At 39.5% G+C, this 25,592-nt stretch overlaps 2 protein-coding genes across 8 annotated transcripts in view; both read left to right on the top strand.

The window, feature by feature from the left end:
* The first annotated feature begins 2,391 nt into the window (after positions 1-2,391).
* Positions 2,392-25,592, top strand: part of LOC139478416 (protein phosphatase EYA1-like) — a 143,033-nt gene continuing 119,832 nt past the window's right edge. For all 7 annotated transcript variants that reach the window (XM_071260867.1, XM_071260868.1, XM_071260870.1 and 4 more), the window contains exon 1: positions 2,392-2,722. The gene's annotated coding sequence lies outside the window, so the exon portion shown is untranslated. The remainder of the gene's footprint in view (positions 2,723-25,592) is intronic.
* On the top strand, positions 13,083-21,138 carry LOC139479441 (uncharacterized transmembrane protein DDB_G0289901-like). The gene is made up of 6 exons (XM_071262290.1): positions 13,083-13,472; positions 14,491-14,558; positions 17,931-18,071; positions 19,665-19,856; positions 20,416-20,715; positions 20,751-21,138. Exons 1-6 carry the CDS (start codon positions 13,083-13,085, stop codon positions 21,136-21,138), a joined length of 1,479 nt encoding a protein of 492 aa, XP_071118391.1.

Below are 25,592 nucleotides of genomic sequence, written 5' to 3'. Positions count from 1 at the left end.
AGGTTACAGGTTTCATATTGTCGGGTTTGGCTGCACAGCCACCACACATACATTCTCCACCCTGGCAGATTGGTACGCATTAATCGATACACCCTTATCTTTAAAACATAGAAGTCCTCGATGAATAACCAGTGCAAACCGATATGGTAGAGAAATTTGAAATTTGACACGATTTATGAATAAATAACGTCGACTCGTTAAACCGCTTCATGAGTCAATGGGATACGTTTGTCATATTCTAGTAGAGTTTACACAGTGTGAGGTACTTGAGATGGAGATTGCTGCTAGATCTATGCATGGCTAAACGATGAACAGGCGATGGAATAAGGACATCCTATCTCCAATATAAATTAAAATAAAATAAATCGAGGTTAGAGAGAAATTTTCAGTCGTGTTAGGGGTTTGTATCATGTATATATATAGTCGTCATAATCTTTCATCACAAGGAGTCAAGGCGGTTGTGACAGAACATATTCATATTACTGTTCCGGGAATTTTCATTGCAGATCGGCGGTTCACTGACAAGCGGAAGAGAGTGTCATCGTGGTGATTAAAGCAGGGTTGTAGACAATTCACTTGATTCAAACACTGGGAGAATCAAAACAGTTCATTCCCGATGGGCAAACACCATAACCTATGGACCCACACCTGTTTGTTACGCTCAAATAGTCTTGCAAATAGCTTCTGTATATGCCACTGGCTAGCTCGTTTCATGAAAAATAAGATTTCTATGTCTTATAGACAAAACCAAAAGAAATACTTTGAAAAGTCATATTATAATTCCGTGCATAAAATGTACAATAATGCAAGGTGTATGCACAAATGTACAATTATACAAGGCGTATATGTAGTACAATTATACAAGGTTCTGAACTGATACAATATTGTTGTTAGAGATTAACTGATGTTGTTGACAGCTTTTGACTGATGAAATTGCCATCACCGTTAATTCACCGACGTCCCTCGCACTCACTACTACACATATACATTTAAGTGTTCTCTCTGCATGCATGCATACATAGCCGGCACAAAATTAACAGATTAATCCATGAAAGGTTCTATCTAAACGGGGACCAACATTATGCCCGGATAAAACAGCAGGGTGAAAAGATAAATCACAGGGAATAAAAATGTCACGATTTCATACGCACAATATTCATGAAGTTTTCCTGCATACAGTCTAACATAAAAAGGATTTTCCTCCTCTAAATGGGTGTCAATTGACGGGTTTTATCAGTATCACGCCGTATAAGGCATTATATTTTTCATGCTATATATCGAGGTGGATAAACGCCTAGATATATCAGGAAGATGGTTGCGTCATGCATGGCGGGCTTCTTCGTCCGTGCCAAACACGATTAACATAGTCTATTCACTTCTACCATTAAATGTGCTGAGAGAGATGACAGATATACAATCTTGAAGGGGCTGCAATAAATATTCTTCTCTGGCTGAGAGGCTGGTGTGACCAAGTCGCATTACTGTCTCCCCCGTTTGAAAGGTGATGAGCGAGACATCTGGATGTGTACACCCGCCTGGCGAGGAATTGAATTTCCAGGAATGTGTCTTGGCTGAGTCTCTTGTAAAGGCTGTAAACGTAGGGGACAGTCAATGTCGATAAAAGATATCAAACACACCTAAAATTACAGTCGGCTGAATTTATTGCATTTGAACGAGTTGAGACTGTGGATATTATACGTGCACGATTGGAAATTTAACAAGATTACGAAAAAGGTGTTTCGAGTAAATTTGTTCCGACTCTTTACAATATCTAAATATTCCGACTAAATTGATTTTTTTTACTTGCTTTATGTAAAGGTTTGAAATCATGAACGATTAATCGAAAATATATACTTTGGCATAACTGACATGATTCAAGTTGATTAAAACATAAGTTAAACGAAAACAAAATTATTTGCATGTGTACAGAGTCTATGAATCCAATTAATGAAAGCGTCTCATGTGAAAACTGTAAATTAAGCTTTATAACCCTGGTTACACAGAGCGCTAGAAAGTGCCAGTAATGATAAACAGCTGCTTATGTTAACTGTGTTGTTCGCTTGTCCAAGCAAATTAATTACATGTAAACCTCTTCGAAATAATTAAATAAAAACCTCTCTTCTTCAACAGAAGGCAGCTCGGCTGCTGTCAGATTAACTAGTGAGTGATGCGTCTTCCTAGCAGCCGATGCAAGTCAAAAAAGATAGTCCGGTGACCTAATCTAAAATCTTTCCAATTGTTGAATAAGAACATCATAATATCTTTCCACGACTATGAGGTCATATGAATAAGAAGCAGATAAATAAATACAAACTAATAATGTTATTATGGAGCCTCTTAAAGTTCTAGCGGGCGCGTAGGAATACAACAGGTGCTTTCCCATGATTCCATGCACATTCGCATGGCGAACACAGCGAAGTTTTAATTTGACAGCTGGTGTTTCCATGTTCTCCCATGCAATTGAAACGATAACGAGCTGAAGTTTCTTCAAATTTCTATTCCTATAATACCGAAATTATTAACCCTTAATTTCTGGAGTGCTACACTAGTGACAAAGGGAGATAACAGCCAAGAGCTACCACGTGCAGCGATTGTTTTGATTCAACATGGCCTCTGTGAGCGCTCTAAGACAACGAAGCAACAGTTGATTCCAGTGAGTGCGTTGGATACGAGGTGTTAGAAAGTATTCACGCGATAAGGATTTACTCCCAAGTGAACACAGGTACGTCCAGGCTCTTATTTTGACCAATACCTTGCACAATCTCTGTTAGAACCGCAGTCAAACTTTCCTGTCCCAAGTTGTGCGATGCCAGCAGAACTTTTGTCTTTGAAGTTCCATGCCGGGCCATGTCAGCTGTTCGATGTAGCACTACGCCAGGACTTGTGTTTATAGCTCTGTCTTCCATAATGGCACCTCCGGTGTTAACTGTTAATTAGCATGTCAACGGCTACACGGATCCCGTCTATGGCATCGTTGTCAAGTGCAGAAAATCATGCAAAGACCTGTGCTTCACCTGCCTCATAACGCGAAACCGTGCCTAAATGCAATCAACCGTCGGTTCCTTTGTTGTTTTGGCTTAATACACAAGTAAACAACATGAAAATAACACTCTGAATAGCAGGCGCCATTCTAAGCTCCTTCACAATACACAAGCGGTACACGTACATCACACATCATTTTCTTGAGAAATTTAAGATTCCTGAAATATGAATCATATATATCTCATTCACTTGGTGATAATTGCTGCATGTGAAGTGAACATACTTGGAAAAATTCCCGTGATGGTAGACAAAATGGCTGTTTGGTGCTACTTGTTTCCCCGTCTGCCTGTGTCTGAATGGAGACTATGTAGCTATGTATATATGGGGAGCCTAGGCTGTGGGTTCACATTGCACTACAGATCTAAAGTTACCATTTATAATGAGGAGGTATGGATGTCATGCCATGGCTAAAACAGGGCCTATCTTGGCAGTAGGAACTATCTCAGTCAGTAGGATGCACTTCGAGTTACTGTTGTATTACGTCATATTTGATTGAAACTTCACTCTTTGTTCCTCATGCCAGTTTTGATCTTTCAAAACTATTTTTAGTTTTATTTATTATTTATATCAATTCAATTGACAATTCTGGAGTCATGATATGACCTTTGTGCCTAACTGTCTGTAGATAATCATGATATATTTTCTACATCCAGTTTTCTTTGATATTTCTATGTAAGATAGTGATTCATTACCATGAAGCTACACGCTAGAAGTGTAAATATTATGTTGCTCACATATTGTCCTGTTCATCCGGTCATACTATGGACATATATTGTATTGTCAAAAGAAAAGGAATTCCATCATGTTCAGGTTGTGTCTTCATTGTCTTCCAAACAGCTTAAATTCCAGGAATGAGAAAATATTGCAATACGATCAATCATATATCTTAAAAAGGAGTTTATGATTCTCAAGGTGGATTAAACAACTAAAATTATAATAGAAATTTGAATTGTTTCTTTTTTTCAGGGAGTATGGGATTATTTCAGTTCTTAAAATGTTCTCCAGCTGTACTGATAAATATTTATTTCATACTAATAGTTACTGTGTCATGTAATAGTTTATAATACCTTGACACAGACATTGTGAAACATGAATAACAATGTATGTTATTCACATTGTTGCAGGTAATATGAACAAATGTAACACTTGCCGAAAAGATTTACCTGTCATGTAATATAATTAATGTTTATGATCACTTATATCATAGTTTACAATTAGGTATAACCAGTGATTTGTGATAATTATCGGATAAACATGTTTCATTTTGTGTGAATATTTTTAGAACAGCACTATTTGTATAAAGAAAACAGTAATGACTATTTTATCATTATGGAAACTTGATAATTAATAAATATAAATAAATGATAGTTGGAAGTTCATATGAATAGTTCTCATGAATATATTGAACTTACACATTTTTACAAATTTGTAAAATTCTAAATATCAAGTTTTCTGGTCATATAAGAAATTCATGTTAATAACAACATGGCAATCATGACTAAAGTTAATTTGAAATGTATTATGTTGCAACATACAATGAGACATTTACAGGTATTTTGTTCCTGATTTTATGACAAAACGAGTCTCTTCCCGTGAGTGAAGGTGCATGTGAGGGCAGGGCAAGGCCTAAATGGGTGCCACATGTTTGCACCCATTGGGAGAAATGAGCAAAGCTGACCTGGAGAGTTCACCACAAGACTAAGAAGAGTGGGGCTAGTGATGGCACAGATGGAGGATGCACTGATACACCTGATAATGGAGTACATGAAACTAACCATGGTCATGTGCAGTACCAACCTCTGGCCTTGAGTTCCAGAATAATCAATTAACTCAGGACAATCACAGAATTTGAAAAATACCTTACTTTTTCAAATGTCTACTTGTCATGTGTTAAACAAATTTTATATTAATGATACTTATGTCTTGAAAATTAAAAAGAAACCATGTGGTATATATTATAGAAATAGGAAAGCAATTTTCAGCAAGTGTTCTTACAAAATTACATGGACAAAATTTCTGTTTGGAGGCTGCAAGTAGCTGAAACCACTTTCTTCTATTTAATTATGCATAATTTAAAAGTTAGAACATGTGTTGAAATATTTAGTAGTCATGGGTAACCAATGGTAACATATTATGTTGTCTTCAATGTATGGGAGTGGATGGCTTCCATCCCCTCCACAATGTAAGACCTATACTAATTGTACAGGGAGATTTAATGTAAATTACACAAGCTATTTCTTCAGCTGAATGTTTATTCCAGGCTCATGCTCCCATCAAAATATGTTTATCTCAGGGTGTGTGTGATTGGTTGACTTCTGTCAGGACTGAATGTCTGACTGTTGAGGCTCTCTGCATCCGCGTGTACATCAGTGCTGTTTCATGGCAAATGTTCATTTCTTTTTGATTGTATTGATCAATGTCCTGTTTCACTATTTCTGTTCTCTTGCCAAATGAATACCTGCAACTTTCAGTAAGTACAGTTATGTAGATGAAGAAGATTCGAAGATCCACATATTGTCTTTCAGTTTGGCCATTTGTATACATTTTGTAAGCTTTGATCATCATTGCTCCTTCAGAATATTCTACATGTTCTAGATGTTATTTTTATCATTACACACATTCCAGTTAAACCTACTTTTGCTATTGGTCCCAAAACCTTTTTTGTACTGGACAAGAACATTCTGAGTATTGAGAAGCATTTATTCACATGTTCATCTGACATATTTTACTTAAATTGTGATGCAGCTGTGGTAGTAGCAGCAACATAAGCAATTATATTATGTCTGAAGTAGTTCATTTTACTGTTGAAAGCACTCACCACTACTTCTCCATGTTCTCTGCATGGAGGGTCAAATCCCTGGGGAAAGTTTTGGGGAGTATGCTCTGCTACTTCTGATTTAATTCCACTTAAATTCTGTAATAATTACTGCTGAGTACATTTGCTTACATTCTTGAAAAATATCTTTTAATAGAATTAAACATATTAAATTGAGATTTTGACATACACAATATAATTTTGAAAATACATTAGACATCTCAAAGTCTGACAAGTGATGATGAATATTTATCCAGAATTTGTCCTACAGCAAAAACTACTTTGCAGTTAAGTCTGTATTTAAGTCTGTTTGTTTTGCAACTCTGCATATGTCCCAAGGATTACGCTATCATTTCCTGACTTGTTAAACCCTGACCCTTGTACAGAGGTTATAGTTCCCAGGAGGACACAGCAAGCACCTGTTCCTAGAGCCCTGTTCAATACATCATACACAGCTTATCAAGCCTTTCCTTATCTTACAGTTTTATGTACAAAAACTCTTATTATCTTCTGAAAAAAGTCTCCCCACAGCTGGTTGCGGGTGTAATTTCCATGGTTGGAAAAGTGTGATGTGTTCATTGTTCATCGGTATTGCAAATAGTCAGGCAACACATGGGTATGTGTTCAGATATAGCTGAGAGTTAGATATATCCTGTGAATTTGTGGATTGCACAGCCATTACAAGATTCTGTTGCTTGATAATACTTGCATATGACTGGTGGCAAACATCTTCTCTAATGGGTCGAGACCCTGGTCATGCTAGCGGTATATCATAGTGATGCACAGCGGAACATGTAGCTTTGATGATACGTAAAATAAGAGAGAATAAATTTTAGCCAGTTAAAAAAGATACAAAGCAAATGAGCACTTGACCATTTCAACTTGCACAAGTCAATTTATCTAGATATTTTACATTCAAATTTACTTTTAGATAATTGACATCTTCTTTTTAAAAAAGTTGAACATTATCCCAGTAATGTCAACAATTTCTGTATTGTGATCTACCTAGCCCTACTATTGGTTCTTGTTGCAGAAATCATTTACATTTAAGTTGATGCTCACTATTTTATATACGACATGCACATGATGTTAATAGTATAGCAATCACAGTACCACATAGGCATGCAAGAATTAAGGTAGGGTTAATAATGGTGGCAAAATTAAAGGTGTCTTTTGAATTTACTCCATGGCGATAAATTACAAACTTTAATACAAAATTGACAACCTTATAGTTGTGCTAGTGTATCGATGAGATTTTCTGAAAACAAATATTTGGTTTCTTGAGAAAATAATGTAAAATGTTGAGAAATTCCTTTCAAGATATTAAGAGATGTCATTGCATTTATTTTACCTTGAGAAGTCCATTAGGACGGTATGTTGAATGTATGTCCTGGTGCTCCTTTATGGCCTGGCTTACTTTGCATGTCAAAACCCCTTTTTTGTGAAGCACTTTATTTTTCAAAGTGTCAGTACATGAGCGAGCATACTATGTACGAATATATTAAGTTTGAAACTGCACAGAGAATGACTGTTTGGTCAGTGTTGAGAGCTGTTTGTAGGATCAGCTTTGCCAGGGTTGACAAACTGATGTTGGTTAAACAAGACCTTTATTCCTGGTTCTGTGAATGAAGTTAGGCTCTATGTTTTTTTTAATACAGTGACATTCCCTCCCATGTTCAGTATTTGTGCCAAGTGTGACCAGCTCTTCATCACTGTCATTTGGCTTATTGTTTTCACACTGCTAGTAATGATATATGAAGTTCAAAATAGTAACCATGGTAATTGCTGCATATCAACATGTTAATTATGAACATGGTAAAGAGATAAATGCTTTGTGTTTTTCTACTTTGTCGTACACTGTGTCAGTAGTACAAAGTGTAATTGCAGGTGTTTTTTAATGGGAGAGTGCTGCTGGAAGTGACAGCAGTCAAACTGTAAGTAAGACATTCAATTTGGGACTCAGGAAGATTGGACATGTTGGATGTGGTATTGCCCTCCACTTCAAAGCTGCTGGTTGTGTTATCTTGAGTAGAAGTAAGTGTCATGGCATATTAATGTGGTAGGTAGAGGCCATGCCAGGAACAGGAAAATCATACTAAGGTGTGAGAGGGTGTTGTTATCTCTACTGAACTCTGTTGCATCCTTGGTATGTTAACTGTGGTCCTCTTAGACATGTTACATCATGAAGATATGGGTTGGAATATATATAAGTAATTCCCAATTATTAAAGGTGTTTTTTTCACTAAAATCTGTTTGACAGGCAAATGAGAATCCGGTAGATTCGTTTGTTATACAGAAGCCAATGTCCACCTCCTCCCTTCCCTTAACCAAGCCTGTTTTTATTTAACACAAACTGCCTTCTGCTGTTTGGGATGACTTCTGTAAGTTTCATACTTTTGAAACATATCCATGGTGACTGCTGGTGCTTGATTGGAAGATCTTGCTACCCTCTGGCTCCAGATTATTGGCAGAATATGCTGGTGTTACAGACCTGTGACCTATCATTGGCCATGTTGGCTTTTCATGGAAACAACATTTGCTGTGACGTTACATTTGATGACAAGCAAGATAAGATATATAACTGTAGTCTGTGTAACGCTTCAAGTGAGTACTGAATTATCCACTGAAGACTGATGGTAGAATACCTCTGATTATGTATTCATGCAATAAACATACTCAAATATTTCCTGAATTCAATGCTGGTGCAAAAAAACAAAACATGGCAAGAATCTTTGTTTTAGGATATTACTATGTATATTTAGTTCCCATATCCTCCTCAAGTGCTGGGCAATATTGACTTGGTTCCTTCCTATTGTTTAGTGCTCTCCTCCATAACTGAATAGAGGCAGGATATTACGAACATGGAGCCAACAGCCCCAGGAAGACACTTGTCAAAAATGGCCATGTAGTCGCCAATAGTTTGTATTTACGTATGATAAAGGCGATATATAGCTATGAACTATTAATAGCTTGGTCCATGTTTTTCACATCAATTACTGGCTAATTTTAACAGCTGAAAGGTAGGTCACTTTTCCTTTTCCTCAGTACTGTTAGATGTTATAGCCCTCAGATAGTACTACTCAAGTACAAGAAACATGCTGGAAGATTTGGTATCAAGGATTTCTGTTGTCATTTTGTTGGGAATGTTTGGTTCTGAATGTTGAGGTCTCCTTTGTTTGTTGTGTTGTAAGATTATATGAAACTTTAGTTTCCCTATAGACAACAGTTTGACAATCTGCAGTTTAAATAATTATCTTAGAGCAGCGTCAGTGCAGGAAAATACAACTCCTGTAAGTCGGTGTTCCAACATGTTACCATTAGAAACTATTCAGTATTTTATCAGCCCCAACAAAACAAGTAATAGACTACCGTGGGTATTTAGCATGCTAATATGTTTACACATGGTGTAATAAAGCATTGAATCCTGTCTGGCATAACACAGGCTTCATTGAGACCTTGGTGTCTGTGTGTGATGAGAGCAGATTGGAGATGCCTTCATTCAGTACTGATTATTTGAAGGGATTACATAGCATTCTCCTGCCTATTGACTGTTGGATGCCAGGTAAGAGAGGAGATGTAATATGAGGAGGTCCCCATGCTTCTTGGGTAAAGGTGGTTCACATCGGATTGTTCTGCTATATCCCCTGCTGGGAAGACACATGCTTTGAAGTGTAGCACACTTAATGCACAACTGGTAATTGTTTGAATTACTATCTCACAATCAGGTAGATTCGACTATGAACTGTATGGAACACGCAAAACAAGATTGACTTCCTCTGAAATTCATCTTTGGTTTGCCTTAGCATGGGAGAGACAAATTTCATGTTTCTGTTGTACATTTTTTAATTATGTCACTGGTTATAAGCATTTAGAAAGGTTGTGTTAACATGTCACTTTTTCTGAGTGTTGTTTGTATGTATTGCTGTGAAATTTGGTTGTATGACAAGGCTCGAAAATCCACTTATCTTCTTGTATTGACGAGTGGCATTATGTGCATGGCGAGAGAGGTGACCAAACGCTTGTTCTACTGGGCGATTGTATCAATTCATCTGTAATCGTTTTCAATATTTCAAACCTAACATGCATTTTCAGATCTCGTATGTTCTTATAATCTCGTATGTTCATTATGAAATGCATAATGTCATAAATAGACAGCGTACTTGGCAACTGGCTGTTGTAGAAATGAACCTGAAAGTACATTTGCACAACTTGTCTCAAAACTAGTTTTTGAAGGAAGGCCATTTATTATTTTTTTGTTGTAACTGAATTGTTACTGATCCTCAGATGACAAAGCAAAAGTGAATGATTTTGTTAGGGAAAGGGCTGATATACTTCACATTGTATAAAATATATATTAATGTTTGGGGGTTGTCTCCCTTGTTCAGCTTTGATGTTTGTATGTTTACCATTTTTGGCCAAATTATCACCCTTGGCCCTAGAGAGCGCAAGTCGCAGCACAGGAAAATTTCAAAATCACATTTCACATTTACAGAAGTATTTTTTGGGGATGGTGGGGTTGACGAAAGAAAATATGATTTGATTTCTAAACAGGTAAAGAAAGGATCTATTTATTTCAAAGGCAGTATGACTAAAAAATGAAAAGGAATTGTGCAAGCTGTATGTTTGAGTGAGTTTGAATGGGCAGAGATGAATGTAGATGCATGTGAGTGTGAAATTTTTTGTACTGACTGTTGTAAATATCCTCAACTCAAAGGTAAATTACAGAAAATGGTACCAATAACTAAAGTCATAAAACTTTATAAAAGTTAAAAATGGCAAGTGAAAATATTGCAAGACGAGTACAAAATAATACAGGCTTGCCCTTCAGCATGTTCAGGACAAGTTGGGAAAGAAAGTTTTTGTGCCCTGTATAAGATAAGGTTTTGATGCAACTGTTCAATCGGTTTATTGTTTATGGGTTTTCAAGATAGAATTCATGTTCTAATACTTCATTAATACCTGTGCATGTGTGTTGTAAAGAGTTATTAATGATTCTGTTTGAGGGTGCTGGCCTCAAAGTTGCGACTAAAACAGTCACCAATATGACCTTAATTTCAGTTTGTCAGCTATAAAAACTTCAGAGATCACAATATGACTACCTAGAAATAATATTTTGTGGTGACTAAATTTAATTGCTTCACATTTGTGGACACGAAAATAAATAACTTCACTACACTGCTTTCTTGTTTGCCATGTTTTCCCAATTGCAATGGTACTCATAACCTCACTCATCGTCTGTGTCAATGAACATTTCGATCTTTTGATGCAGCCCTGCGAGGAATCCGTTAGACAGTTATGCTAAATAATTTTATTGTGTGCATTGCTTCAAGTTTACGAACTTCTGGCATGTAGACAATTCTACTTTACTTGACAACATCATGACACAATTCTTTTCCATCTTTGCACAGCCAAAAAACGATTGTACAACAGAAAGTTGTGAGTGAAAACAGTTACAGTAACTCAGGAACTAATAGTAATGGTAGACAGCATTCCAAGCTGATGGACGCAAATAAAGACATGCAGAAACCGTCCGTCTCGGTTACATTTAAAAGTAAATCCAAATTGGTTCCGGACTGTGAAAAGAAAATTAAACAAAGAATGGCTGAAGAAGTATGAAGTATTCCAAAACTGATGCTATGACTTGCACATATAAAAGGAATTTGATTAAAATGCTTTTAAAAGATAATTTCAGATGTATTTGTTTGTCTTCAGCATTGGCTTGACCTTTTGATTTTAAGAAGCTACCTGGAAAAAGGTATTTGTATCCATATGGCTACTTGGTTAACCATTACACTTTGAGCTGTGGTGTACTGTCATATACAGGGGGAGTTGAAAAGCATGTATGAGTTGGTCAGAGTGACTTGTGTGTCATAAGAGCAGAACTGATCCCCAGACCGTGCTGACCATTCAGTACATAGGGCAGTGGGGTAGCCAAGTGGTTTAAGCGTACGCTCGTCATGCTGAAGGCCCAAGTTTGATACCCCACATGGATACAATGTGTAAAGCCCATTTTCTGGTGTCCCCTGCCATGATATTGCTGGAATATTGCTAATATTGGCGTAAAACCATATTCACTCTCTCACTCATTCAGTACATCATGATTCCTGGACTGATTGACAAAATCCTCATTGGGCAGAATCATATGACCCAAGTTGGAAGCTATCAAAACTATTTCAAGGAAATCCTAAAAGATTATGTGCCTGGAATCTTTCACAACAATACACATCAGAATGTATGTTGGTGTTATTCAAACGATGATGCATGTAACAATATGTATTTGATGAACGTGATCAGTGAGCCCCCCAAATCATTGTGCTGTCAGTGTGAGTAGTGTGTTACTCAGAGATGCCAACCATTACGTTTTTTGTAATAATTACACTTTGAGCTAAAATTATGCTTGTCCTCCCAAATTATGGTTTTGGACAATTTCTTCACAATTTTTTGAACGTGCATGAAATATGGAGATGATATCGTTAATGCATCAGTCATGCAACACATTCTACATGGAACTAGTTGCATGTACACCAATATTCCCTCGGAACTCAAAACACAACATTGACTTTCTGCTATTCAGTTGATAATAATTAATTTTATGAATGTGTGGAGCTTTGACCACATGTTTCGTCACGAATGCTTTAATACCAAACACCTGCAAGTTCTTTCGACGCTATTTTTTATTGCCCCTTTTTGTTGTGGGTGGTGTGTCTGACAATGTGTCTGACAGTGTGGGTGGTGTGTCTGACAGTGTGGGTAGTGTGTCTGATACTGTGGGTAGTGTGTCTGATACTGTGGGGTGTGTGACTGACAGTGTGGGTGGTGTGTCTGACAGTGATGGTAGTGTGTCTGACAGTGTGGGTGGTGTGTCTGATACTGTGGGTGGTGTGTCTGGGTGGTGTGTCTGATACTGTGGGTGGTGTGTCTGACAGTGTTGGTAGTGTGTCTGACAGTGTGGGTGGTGTGTCTGACAGTTGATAATAATTAATTTTATGAATGTGTGGAGCTTTGACCACATGTTTCGTCACGAATGCTTTAATACCAAACACCTGCAAGTTCTTTCGACGCTATTTTTTGTTGCCCCTTTTTGTTGTGGGTGGTGTGTCTGACAATGTGTCTGACAGTGTGGGTGGTGTGTCTGACAGTGTGGGTAGTGTGTCTGATACTGTGGGTAGTGTGTCTGATACTGTGGGGTGTGTGACTGACAGTGTGGGTGGTGTGTCTGACAGTGATGGTAGTGTGTCTGACAGTGTGGGTGGTGTGTCTGATACTGTGGGTGGTGTGTCTGGGTGGTGTGTCTGATACTGTGGGTGGTGTGTCTGACAGTGTTGGTAGTGTGTCTGACAGTGTGGGTGGTGTGTCTGACAGTGTGGGTAGTGTGTCTGACAGTGTGGGTGGTGTGTCTGATACTGTGGGTGGTGTGTCTGATACTGTGGGTGGTGTGTCTGACAGTGTGGGTGGTGTGTCTGACAGTGTGGGTGGTGAGTCTGACAGTGTGGGTAGTGTGTCTGACAGTGTGGGTGGTGTGTCTGATACTGTGGGTGGTGTGTCTGATACTGTTGGTAGTGTGTCTGACAGTGTGGGTGGTGTGTCTGACAGTGTGGGTAGTGTGTCTGATACTGTGGGTGGTGTGTCTGATACTGTGGGTGGTGTGTCTGACAGTGTGGGTGGTGTTGTCTGACAGTGTGGCCAGTGTGTCTGACAGTGTGGGTGGTGTGTCTGACAGTGTGGCCAGTGTGTCTGACAGTGTGGGTCGTGTGTCTGACACTGTTGGTAGTGTGTTGGTAGTGTCTGACAGTTTAGGTAGTGTGTGGGTAGTGTCTGACAGTTTAGGTAGTTTGTGGATAGTGTCTGACAGGGTAGGTAGTGTGTCTGACAGTGTGGCCAGTGTGTCTGACAGTGTGGGTGGTGTGTCTGACAGTGTGGGTGGTGTTGTCTGAAAGTGTGGATAGTGTGTTGGTAGTGTCTGACAGTTTAGGTAGTGTGTGGGTAGTGTCTGACAGTGTAGGTAGTGTGTTGGTAGTGTCTGACAGTTTAGGTAGTGTGTTGGTAGTGTCTGACAGTTTAGGTAGTTTGTGGGTAGTGTCAGTGTAGGTAGTGTGTAATCATCATGACCCTATTTATTGATGATATCCTGCCTTCACAAGTATTGATTGCAGTTTATTACTTTCACTCAGTCTTTGTTATTAACCTATTTGCTGCCATTACTCTAGCTTGAAAGCTCATAAAGTCCCTGATTAAACTGCAACAAGATTGCCAGTTTGTAAAAGTCATTATTAATATTTGAGCTTAAGTTGTAGTAATGATAATGCTTGTATGCCTGCAGGTAGTGTAGTTAAACCTGGTTGGATTGGCAGGGAGGTAGTACAACCATTGTGCATAGTGGGTGAATCAGGTTTCTCATTAACAGCCAGACAGTGTAATGGTGAATGAAAGCAGTGGAAGGAACAAATTACTACAAACGTAGTGGCCATGTGGCTGTTGTGAAAACGGAAACCCTGGGTGAAAGTATGAATGAAGGTAGTGAAAATGATCCTGACAGTTGTACATACAGCCAGCCTGCTACTAGTGTGGTGGAGGCCGCCTGCTGCATGGGCTGAGATGCCTCAGCCACTTTCACTTGGCTCTCTCCTACACAGAGTGCTGTCTCGCAGACCCAGGGACAGGGGCTGCCAGAACAGGGCAGTAGGCCAAGCCAGACTCTAGTGTAAGATGACGCTCCACAAGCAATGGTTAGTGTTGGTCACATGATGATGATGGGGGCAGAGAGCATCCATGAGACTTGTGAGGTCACTTGCCCTCATCTTGGCTGTGCCATTAGCTGTGACTTCATTTGCTAAAGTTGACATGTTAGAATCCAATCCCAATGTCTTAGGAGTCTTTATGATTATATTAAAAGAGGTTATTACTGTGCAATGACTGCCAAGGTTAAGTCTGAAGCCAGGGATAAGTGTTCTTCCCAACAAGTAATATGAACAAACATGTGGGCAGTGAACATTAAAATGTACATGATGATTCTCAAAATAAACTTGGGGATTTAGAAATTTAAAAGAATATTTTCAGTCTCAGTGAAACAAAAGGGCCAAACTTTCTAAATTGCAGCTGCTATCTAGCTATGGTGAATTGTCATTCTCCTAAGATGGCCCCAAGTTTGTTGGTCACAACCAGTAATTCCATAACAGCTATCACAAGCTGAAATGGTACAAATTGTACTTGAACTTTTCCACAGACTGTATCTGTGTTGAGCATGTCAGGGTTTACTGCTATAGTATCCACATAGTATAGAGGGCGATCGGGTAGTCTAGTGGTTAAAACGTGGGCTTGTCATGCCGAAGACCCGGGTTCGATTCCCGACATGGGTACAATGTGTGAAGCCCATTTCTGGTGGCCCCGCCATGATGTTGCTGGAATATTGCTAAAACCGGTGCAAAACCATACTCACACACTCGTACAGTATGGCTGTAACATTGCATTAGGGTTATGACAAGGAGCCGCAACTTGTATTTCTAGTTTCCAACATGGAATATGGTATGAACTCTAAGAGCGAACAGGGTTTGGCGTGAAATGACATCAAGCATGATGACATCTGATGTCTGCAGGCCAGCAGACTGAACTGTAACAATACAGTGATGAGTTTCTTTACCATGTTTACAAGTAGTCATACTGACTTTTCATGCAGCTGTGATATTACTATGACATTGCTGTGATGTTGTGGTAATATTGCTGACAATGATGTGGTGAAGGCCAACTCCCTTGTGCTTGAATGCGTTGAGCATGTGGAGTGTGATGGCCATGTAGGTGTGCAGGGGGCAAACAGGAGCACCAGTCATGAGAACACTGCCGGAGGAGATACAGTGTGGGAACCACAGTCAAGCCACAACCTTTATGTCATGTACTGATTAGATTCACATGTGTTCGTTTGTTAATTAATATGGATGTCAGAGCTTAATATTTGTGGAATTTTAATAGTTTCTTTTTTTGGAATAAAACCTATTGAAAAGATTAGTAAAATAAATGTAATGAAGGTTTTGATAAATGGTTTGGCATTATTATTAATCCATCATCTTTGCCGTTGTCATAGTGATTTGGAGAGAGGTAGAGTTTGGTAACTGTTAGATCATGATAGCTCCACCTTGATGACACACAATGATTAAGTCTGATGTTGTAAACGTGCTTGGCAGAGAATGATGAAAAAAGAAAGCAAGATAGAAAGGAGGTCAGAAATGTGTCCCAATGACTTCTGCCATATGTCACTTTTGGCCAGTTTCCACATTTGTTTGCATCATTTGGATTTATTTACTGATGTTTGTGGGCGTGAGTGTAAAAGGGTTTCTCCATGCTGTTCATACCAAGATGTCTGAGAGAGCCAGGGCTGGCACCCTGCCGGGCTGGATGCTACAGCCTACAGATGGTTTATAACTTGCTCAAGCAGACAACCGACAAAGTCAAGAGCTTGGGCAATCTAAAGGAGGAATGTTCCCTATCCCCATGCTGTGACCTTTGTTTAAAGCGCTCCCCCTTGCATGGAGATAAAGGCCACAGTTTTGGGCTTTCATGCAAACTTTTCCTCCTTTTTTGCCCACCAGAGCTGTGCAGACAGATTTGTCATGCTGCTCAAGTCCCAGGAACCATATGGGGAAGTTTTTTAGCAGCCTTGTTAATTGAGAACAACCAGTTTTAATAACAAGCTGGAAATGAGGCCAGAAGAGGGAGTGAGGGTCAACATGGGTGGGGTGTCTTACCAGAGTTTATGGAGAGTTTTTCCAAGGCTATTGCTTTAACGTTGTTTGCCTTAGTTAATGCTTTGTTTCAAGTGATTTCGTGGAAGTTGCATATGTGGCTTGTGGAAAATAGTATGATTGTTGTCAAGAATTTTCTATTAGTTTGCTACAATTTTGAAGTTCGATAACAAAATCTGTGTGACCAATACAATTGAACCATTTGAATATGACTTGGATGTCTTGTGATTGTGATTGATGTTCTTTGAAGACCTTCGATATAGTTTCTGTTACAAAATGGTTATTTATCCTATTACCAAAAATATGTATTATCTCATTTCGTATGATCTGAAAATATTATTTTTTGTTTTTGTTTGTCCTAACTGTCTCACTTTATCATATGTTCATATATGGATGCGCTTCTGAATCTCAAACTTTTTTGAAAAAGATGACTTAATGTACTTAACAATGTTATTGCTAAGAATCTACTGTAGTCAGAAACCAAGTCAACCATGCATTTGTTTTATAATATATACCAGTCTAGCAATATTATTACTCTTATTAGTTGTTACTAAAAGAAAATTTGGCATTCACAGCATTTAGGTTTGTAGAATACAGTTCAATAGCTTGTTTCCTGTCTCATGTAATATGAAAAAAGGGGCCTTTCATAGGTGGCCCACTTGTCTATGGCATTGCTTAGGCACACCAGAAACCTATGGTCATAGGTTTGCATTCCAGTTTGCCCAGATTATGTTTCTGGGTTTGTTAGCACCATACCCGTGGTTGTGGGTTTCACCAAAGTGGTAAACATCTAACTCTGCGATATTACTGGAATACCGTTTGAAGCGAAGTTAAACCAAACTCACTCGCTCATTTCCATTGAAATTATTCCAACAGTAAAGCACTGGTAAAGTATCTTAAGAGTTAAAGTTAGCATCTTATACTAACTGGGTAAAGAAGGATCTAGAATGGGAATCTCAATCTCATTATATTTTGGCTCATGTTGTGGAAGGCTACGAGGGTCGGCTGGAAAGTGCTGAAGCTGACTATGAAGGATGTATGGAACACCCTTAAGAGGTGCATGTTGCTTCTTTGTTTTGTTGTCTCACTCGGCAATAATTCCAGCTATATAATGGAGGTCTGTTACTAATTAAGTCTGGACCAGAGAATCCAGTGATGGATGTCATAAGCACGATTTACTCAATTGGGATACAATTTCATCAATCAAGTCACCATGTGTGACCACCCAATCCTGTACGTCTCACCTTACGACAAGCATGAGTTAGTGAAGATCAGTTCTTACCCGTATCTTCATGGGTCAAGGGTGCATGTATTAAGTGTAATACTTTCCATTCTCACAGGCTGCTTTTATACCAAATTCACAACCTGACAGCATATTTCTACCGACACCAAAGTGACAAGGTATTCTCTGTGAACATGGACATGATTGGCTTCTATGCTGTCATCAAGTATCTCCCAACTGAAAGGGGTAACTCCAATAGGTAGGCATGTGGCCATGGTGTCAACTTTAGGAGAAGATGCATTTTCCTATGCCACTGTTGGGAGACTTGAAGATAATCCAAGATCAGGACAACCTTCAATTGCCACCACTAAGGAAAGTGTTGATAACATGCGCATTATGTTCATGGATGATTCTGATGAATAAACTGGGCACAACAAAGTTTTCAGAACACTGTTCCATGGCTCCTGACTCCTGATTAGAAAGGCTCTTGGTTCATCCCCTGAGAATTCATGTTGTTTTAAGCAGTTGAGCGGTTTGTAACCAAGTGTGAGTCTTTGGTTCAGTTTGTTTCACACAGGACAAAAGTCAAAGCAGGTGGAACATCTAAGGTTAGTATTTTCCATCAGCTTTCAAAGTGATGGCTTCAATTTTCTGGGATTCCAAATGAGTAAAACTGATAAACTAGCTCCCAAAAAGTCAGATTCATGAGATTTGGCACCAAACTGAAAGAAAGAACTGTCTGGCAGTTGCATCCAGGCACTTTAGCATTGTTGGCAGAAGGGTATGGACCTTACGAAGGGATTATGATATTACTAATTAGCACCCAACTTCATCATTGCAGTCCATCATAGTCAGGCTCAGAACTTTTTAGCCACCTCTCTATTGATGTTATGCTTTATTATTCTTGTTATGGGCCAGTGGCTTCATGTACAGAAGTATTTAATTGAATTGAATGTAAAGATAACCAAATGATTCATGAAGCATCAACAGTAGGGACTTGACCAAATTCATACATGAATACAGAAGTAATTTCCAATGACATGAAAATTGTTCACAGAAAGCAGATCCAGGAAGCTGAAAGCTACCTGGGATATAAAGGCTTGTTTGTCATTTGTTCCTTTCTTTTTTCTTGACCAACTGACTGTTCTTTAATGTTAAAGATCTTCTCTGGTGTAATGCTGAGATGCAACAATAGTTAAAACGGTTGAGGAGAAATTACAAACATTTGGAGACCTATGAAGAGCCGGGGTAGAATAGCTCTACAGCAACCCATGCTTGCCGTGAAAAGGCGACTAAGCTTGTTGTAACAGGCGACTAACGGGATCGGGTGGTCAGGCTCGCTGACTTGGTTGATGCCTGTTATTGATCCCAATTGTGTGGATCGATGCTCATGATGTCAATCACTGGATTGTCTGGTCCAGACACAATTATTGACAGACCGCCGTTCCATATTGATGGAATATTGCTGAGTGTGTCGTTAAACAACAAACACACAAACAAACAGACATTTGGAAGGTTTTCTTGTATGTATGTATACATGATCATAAGCATGACGTGGACTATTGAGTTAAATGAGTAAGTTTCTCCTGTGTAATGAGATGACTGGGTGATGTCCCTTGAAGGATGTGTCCTGGTGTTGATAGTTATAGCGTGGGTCAGGGATGGATGTGTCCTGGTATTAATAGTGATGGTGTGGAGCAGGGATGGATGTGTTCTGGTGTTAATAGTGATGGTGTGGAGCAGGGATGGATGTGTCCTGGTGTTAATAGTGATGGCGTGGAGCAGGATGGATGTGTCCTGGTGTTAATAGTGATCGCGTAGTGCAGGGATGGATGTGTCCTGGTGTTAATAGTGATGGCGTGGAGGAGGGATGGCTGTGTTCTGGTGTTAATAGTGACGGTGTGGAGCAGGGATGGATGTGTCCTGGTGTTAATAGTGATGGCGTGGAGGAGGGATGGCTGTGTTCTGGTGTTAATAGTGATGGTGTGGAGCAGGGATGGATGTGTCCTGGTGTTAATAGTGATGGTGTGGAGGAGGGATGGATGTGATCTGGTGTTAATAGTGATGGCGTGGAGCAGGGATGGATGTGTTCTGGTGTTAATAGTGATGGTGTGGAGGAGGGATGGATGTGTCCTGGTGTTAATAGTGATGGCGTAGAGCAGGGATGGATGTGTCCTGGTGTTAATAGTGATGGTGTGGAGCAGGGATGGATGTATCCTAGTGTTAATAGTGATGGTGTGGAGCAGGATGGATGTGTCCTGGTGTTAATAGTGATGGTGTGGAGCAGGGATGGATGTATCCTAGTGTTAATAGTGATGGTGTGGAGCAGGATGGATGTGTCCTGGTGTTAATAGTGATGGCGTGGAGGAGGGATGGATGTGTCCTGGTGTTAATAGTGATGGTGTGGAGCAGGATGGATGTGTCCTGGTGTTAATAGTGATGGTGTGGAGCAGGGATGGATGTATCCTAGTGTTAATAGTGATGGTGTGGAGCAGGATGGATGTGTCCTGGTGTTAATAGTGATGGCGTGGAGGAGGGATGGATGTGTCCTGGTGTTAATAGTGATGGTGTGGAGCAGGATGGATGTGTCCTGGTGTTAATAGTGATGGTGTAGAGCAAGGATGGCTGTGTTCTGGTGTTAATAGTGATGGTGTGGAGGAGGGATGGCTGTGTTCTGGTGTTAATAGTGATGGCGTGGAGGAGGGGTGGCTGTGTTCTGGTGTTAATAGTGATGGTGTGGAGGAGAGATGGATGTGTTCTGGTGTTAATAGTGATGGTGTGGAGGAGGGATGGATGTTTTCTGGTGTTAATAGTGATGGCGTGGAGGAGGGATGGATGTGTCCTGGTGTTAATAGTGATGGTGTGGAGCAGGATGGATGTGTCCTGGTGTTAATAGTGATGGTGTAGAGCAAGGATGGCTGTGTTCTGGTGTTAATAGTGATGGTGTGGAGGAGGGATGGCTGTGTTCTGGTGTTAATAGTGATGGCGTGGAGGAGGGGTGGCTGTGTTCTGGTGTTAATAGTGATGGTGTGGAGGAGAGATGGATGTTTTCTGGTGTTAATAGTGATGGCGTGGAGGAGGGATGGATGTGTCCTGGTGTTAATAGTGATCGCGTAGAGCAGGGATGGATGTGTCCTGGTGTTAATAGTGATGGTATAGAGCAGGGATGGATGTATCCTAGTGTTAATAGTGATGGTGTGGAGCAGGGATGGATGTATCCTAGTGTTAATAGTGATGGTGTGGAGCAGGATGGATGTGTCCTGGTGTTAATAGTGATGGTGTGGAGCAGGGATGGATGTGTCCTGGTGTTAATAGTGATGGCGTAGAGCAGGGATGGATGTGTCCTGGTGTTAATAGTGATGGTGTGGAGCAGGGATGGATGTATCCTAGTGTTAATAGTGATGGTGTGGAGCAGGATGGATGTGTCCTGGTGTTAATAGTGATGGCGTGGAAGAGGGATGGATGTGTCCTGGTGTTAATAGTGATGGTGTGGAGCAGGATGGATGTGTCCTGGTGTTAATAGTGATGGTGTAGAGCAAGGATGGCTGTGTTCTGGTGTTAATAGTGATGGTGTGGAGGAGGGATGGCTGTGTTCTGGTGTTAATAGTGATGGCGTGGAGGAGGGGTGGCTGTGTTCTGGTGTTAATAGTGATGGTGTGGAGGAGGGATGGATGTGTTCTGGTGTTAATAGTGATGGTGTGGAGGAGGGATGGATGTTTTCTGGTGTTAATAGTGATGGCGTGGAGGAGGGATGGCTGTGTCCTGGTGTTAATAGTGATGGTGTGGAGCAGGGATGGATGTGTCCTGGTGTTAATAGTGATGGCGTGGAGGAGGGATGGATGTGTCCTGGTGTTAATAGTGATGGTGTGGAGGAGGGATGGATGTTTTCTTGAGTTGATAGTGATGGTGTGGAGCAGAGATGGATGTGTCACTGATATAAGACAGCATCATCAATGATGCAGCCTCATTATGGAGATGATGCATGTTGCAGCTGTGAGGCCAGTACTGCCCAGAACACAGACCAGCTGTTGATAAATGATGTCACCACTGCCTCATAGTCTTATCAGCTTCTCTTGTCTGTAGCTCTGAGTAATATCTACTTTGGTATGTAACTGTTATCAGTCCACTTTTTGGCTTGCCTTTTAGGCTTATACGCGCATTTGTATGTGGGTCCATCCAGACCTATGTACATATTTAGTGTCTTCACTAAAATGAAACAGTAATTTCTTCCACATTCCTGGGTCTCACTCTACTAGCATCAATGTAGAGATCTTTCATTTTTGTGTTGTATTTCTGAGATATGAGCCTTGTGCTGTACCCACACTATGAGTTGACCTTTCCTGGCTGCTGAGTGTACAGGCCACGTGATTGAACTTCTGTACATTACCAAATGTGTCGGACATATCCTTTATGCTTGCTTGTGTTATCAAACAGAGAGGAGATACCTACTTGGCCATAATCTCAGGTGCCAGAGCTTATGACTGTCCTCTCGGGGTAAAAACCTCGAACATAACCATAGGGTGACAGTCTTCTTTACAAGCCTCTGAAGCAGGCCTGGAAGTATCCCCCAAGAGGCAATTGTTCCTGATATGCTTAATCTCACTCAGAGGTCATCAAGACAGCTAAGAATTGAAATTATAACCACAAAATATGATTCTGAATTTGGAAACGCAATTCCTTTGGCTGAAAGCTTCTTTGTCAGTACTGGGAGGAAGATGTGTTTGTGAATGTGAGCACACTGCTGATATATGTGATATGGCATTCAATTTGCCTTAATATGTTGCCTATCACTCCTGATGCAGTCACTTCTTCTCATCTTCTTGGTACTGTGACATGTTACCAGGGGTCCGGAAACCGTCATATGGGCTGGACATGTCCGATTGGGAATCTCAAATGTCCGGTTTAACATATTGCTTACCGGAAATTTTAAAAAGTATTGTCCGGACATTCTTAAATTTTGATCAACAGTTAGGACTGAGCAGTTTCTGTCTGCAGTTGTAACACAATGAAGATTATCTACACTGACAAGCTTTGTTTGTTTTGATTGCTGTAAATACATCGTACCTACATGATAGTCCAATCGGTCGATCACTGTAATAGGCAATAAACTGAGTTGACACTGATTAATCGAGGATTAATTACTGAGAACATCTTGTTAATTTGAGTGAAAGGATTTTACAACCGTACATAAATACCTTGCATCATCGATGTACCTCATTATCCTCACAATGCTACGATATGTAACCTCAGACAAGAAGCAAAAGCGTTGACGACAGCCAGTCGACCAATGCAGATCAGTCGAGCGGATCTGCCAAACCCTCAAAGTCTGGACGATCATTTTGTAAGTCGTGGCTAACATCTTTCACTTGGTTGACATACAATGAGGATTTGCAGATTTTATTGTTTTCAGTAGCAAGTCGTATATTGAATCTTGATTGACCGCTATTTTGCTTTCTCGGAGGATCGATATCAATTTTTTTTATGGTCTATAATTAAGTACAGATGAAAAAAGTATTCAAATAATTATTTCTATCAACGATATTTTAGTTTTTGTGATTTAATTATCTGTCTTGTTTTTAAATAATCTTTAGTTAAAAAAAACCCTTTTCCCGTGAGGTCACGTGATAACCAAATATGGGATAATAGTCTCGATCCAAATGTTACAACGCGTACACTTGAGCAGACTTATGAATATAACTCATGAATATTAATTAGACCGTTCACTACGTTGACAGATTGTTAAACGTATGTTTTCCATGTATCTAAAATGATATTATTTGTTATTAATTGTCTGGTGAATTAAACAATTTAATTCATCATTCATCATGTTATGAATACGTAAACTTGTAATGTGTGTGAAAAGTCGTACTAACATACGCTATTTGAAGGGGGCGTGGCCTAAATGCAAATGTCTGATTGGGATTTTAAATTTTCAGGACCCCTGCATGTTACTGTCTCAGTCATTTCCAGGCAGGAGTCCTGTGTGACATAGTGGCCCTTTGGTGTGAGGTGTATCCACTCATTGTGCTTGCTGTAACTGACAGGAGCTGCTTGTCGTGCTCCAGACTTGTCCATGGAATACAAGTATCATACCCATGGTCTTGGGCCTTCCCTCTCCCTTTAGCTGACATACTCTCATGTGACCAAAAAGGTGGCAATGCAGCTCTCTCACTCACTCTTAAGTTACATTTCTGTGATAAAATTAAATATGATTACCTTACCATGGTATTTTTGTCACATAGGCAAAGGGGCAGAGTTCAATCTTCAAAAAGAAAATGAATATGTGAATGTTTTGAAATTTTATCAAATCTTTTCTTATACTACAAACATCTGAAGCTTTGTTTTAAGGATAACAACAATGTTACCTGTTCTGAAGATCTGGGGTAGAATGGTTCTTCAGCAACCCATGCTTTTAAGATGTTAGTAATAAATGCTTGTTACTGATTGTTAATTGCTATTTTAATTATTCAAAATGTCAAGATCAAAGGTCATTTTACCCATTCAACAATGTATATAATGATGTTATTGGTAGGATTAACAGAAATAGCAAAAACAGTATATGTATAACGGCTAAGAATCACAAGAAAGATTAACATATCAGGCAATGAAAACAGTTGTCACCACTGTGCCGGTAGCTTTAGGACACTTTAGGACATTTAAATACTTTCTACAAATATTTTGTTTTGTTTTGATTTTTTCTACCAGAAATTGACTAGATGTATCTAGGACAATTGATATTTGCAATAATGTTTTTCACTATACTTGCCCTTTCACATAGACTTGTGATAGTCGTAGCGCTGAGATGACTTTGCGCAAATGGTCCCTGGGCTATTGCAGATGTGACAATTTGAAACACAAGCATGCAAATCATTGCTCACAATATCAGACTCGATTATTTTTACGTCGGCATCATATAACTGGAATATTTCTGAGTACAGTGCATGTGTGTTAATTAAACAAAAAACAACTTACAACAGCAGCATCACAATTGTGGGCATCAACACCTGACAGAGACAGTTTTGTTTATATTTTGCTGACAAAACATCCAATACACAACATGATTTCAGATAAGGGGAAAGTTCCAGGTGAACTACATATCATGACTTTATTTGCAACTAATCGGATGTTGACGCTTACAGGAAGACGAAATAGTCGTTATATTTGAACATAATTGCACTGTTTCTTTACTCTAGATATTCTGAAATACTGATCTTTGCGGTGGTAGTGAGCCAGCAATAAGGCACAAAAGATGTGCCAGAGTACTGTGACTATCTGGAGATCGCTCCAGTTAATATACTGGAGAACTGTTGTGTGAACAATGGAAGAGAGGTTGTATCAGTACAGCCTTTGTCAGTCAGTTGTGTTTTCTGATCCCTGATTGTTTGCCACTCTGGCTTTGATTTATGGTGGAGTTGCTACTGTGTAGGATTTCATTTTAATCATGTTAAGATGAACAGAGAGAAAATTGTGATGCTTTCAGTATTAAATGATGTCCTTGCAAGATAATGAGAAGTTAAGTGTTCTGACTGAGATTAATGTCTTGGCATATTCCCAGGGTACTTTGGGCCCAGGTCTTGCTGTTTCTAGTTAACTAAGGGCAGCTGCAGGTCTAACAAAGCGATACAGTGATAAGTCATAGTTTACAATGGTTGATTATTGATTTGTGGCAAACATTGAAGAATTTATTTTACAATCATTTTGAAAACATTTGTAATTATTTTTTAAAAGCATTTGAATCAAATTCCTTTTATAATATGTACACGTCATAGCATTAGTCTTG

Source organism: Haliotis cracherodii, unplaced genomic scaffold (genome assembly GCF_022045235.1).
Source record: "Haliotis cracherodii isolate W230 unplaced genomic scaffold, xgHalCrac1.p SCAF_4, whole genome shotgun sequence".
Classification (NCBI taxonomy): Eukaryota; Metazoa; Mollusca; class Gastropoda; order Lepetellida; family Haliotidae; genus Haliotis; species Haliotis cracherodii.
The sequence above is the reverse complement of the archived record's forward strand: the minus strand, read 5'-3'. Positions and strand labels throughout refer to the sequence as shown.

Coding starts and splice junctions, on each gene's coding strand:
- LOC139479441 (XM_071262290.1), top strand. CDS start 13,083: ATGGTAGTGTGTCTGACAGTGTGGGTGGTGTGTCTGATACTGTGGGTG. Junction 13,473..14,490: donor TGGGTAGTGTGTCTGATACT/GTGGGTGGTGTG, acceptor TCTCCTACACAG/AGTGCTGTCTCGCAGACCCA. Junction 20,716..20,750: donor CTGGTGTTAATAGTGATGGT/GTAGAGCAAGGA, acceptor TGGTGTTAATAG/TGATGGTGTGGAGGAGGGAT.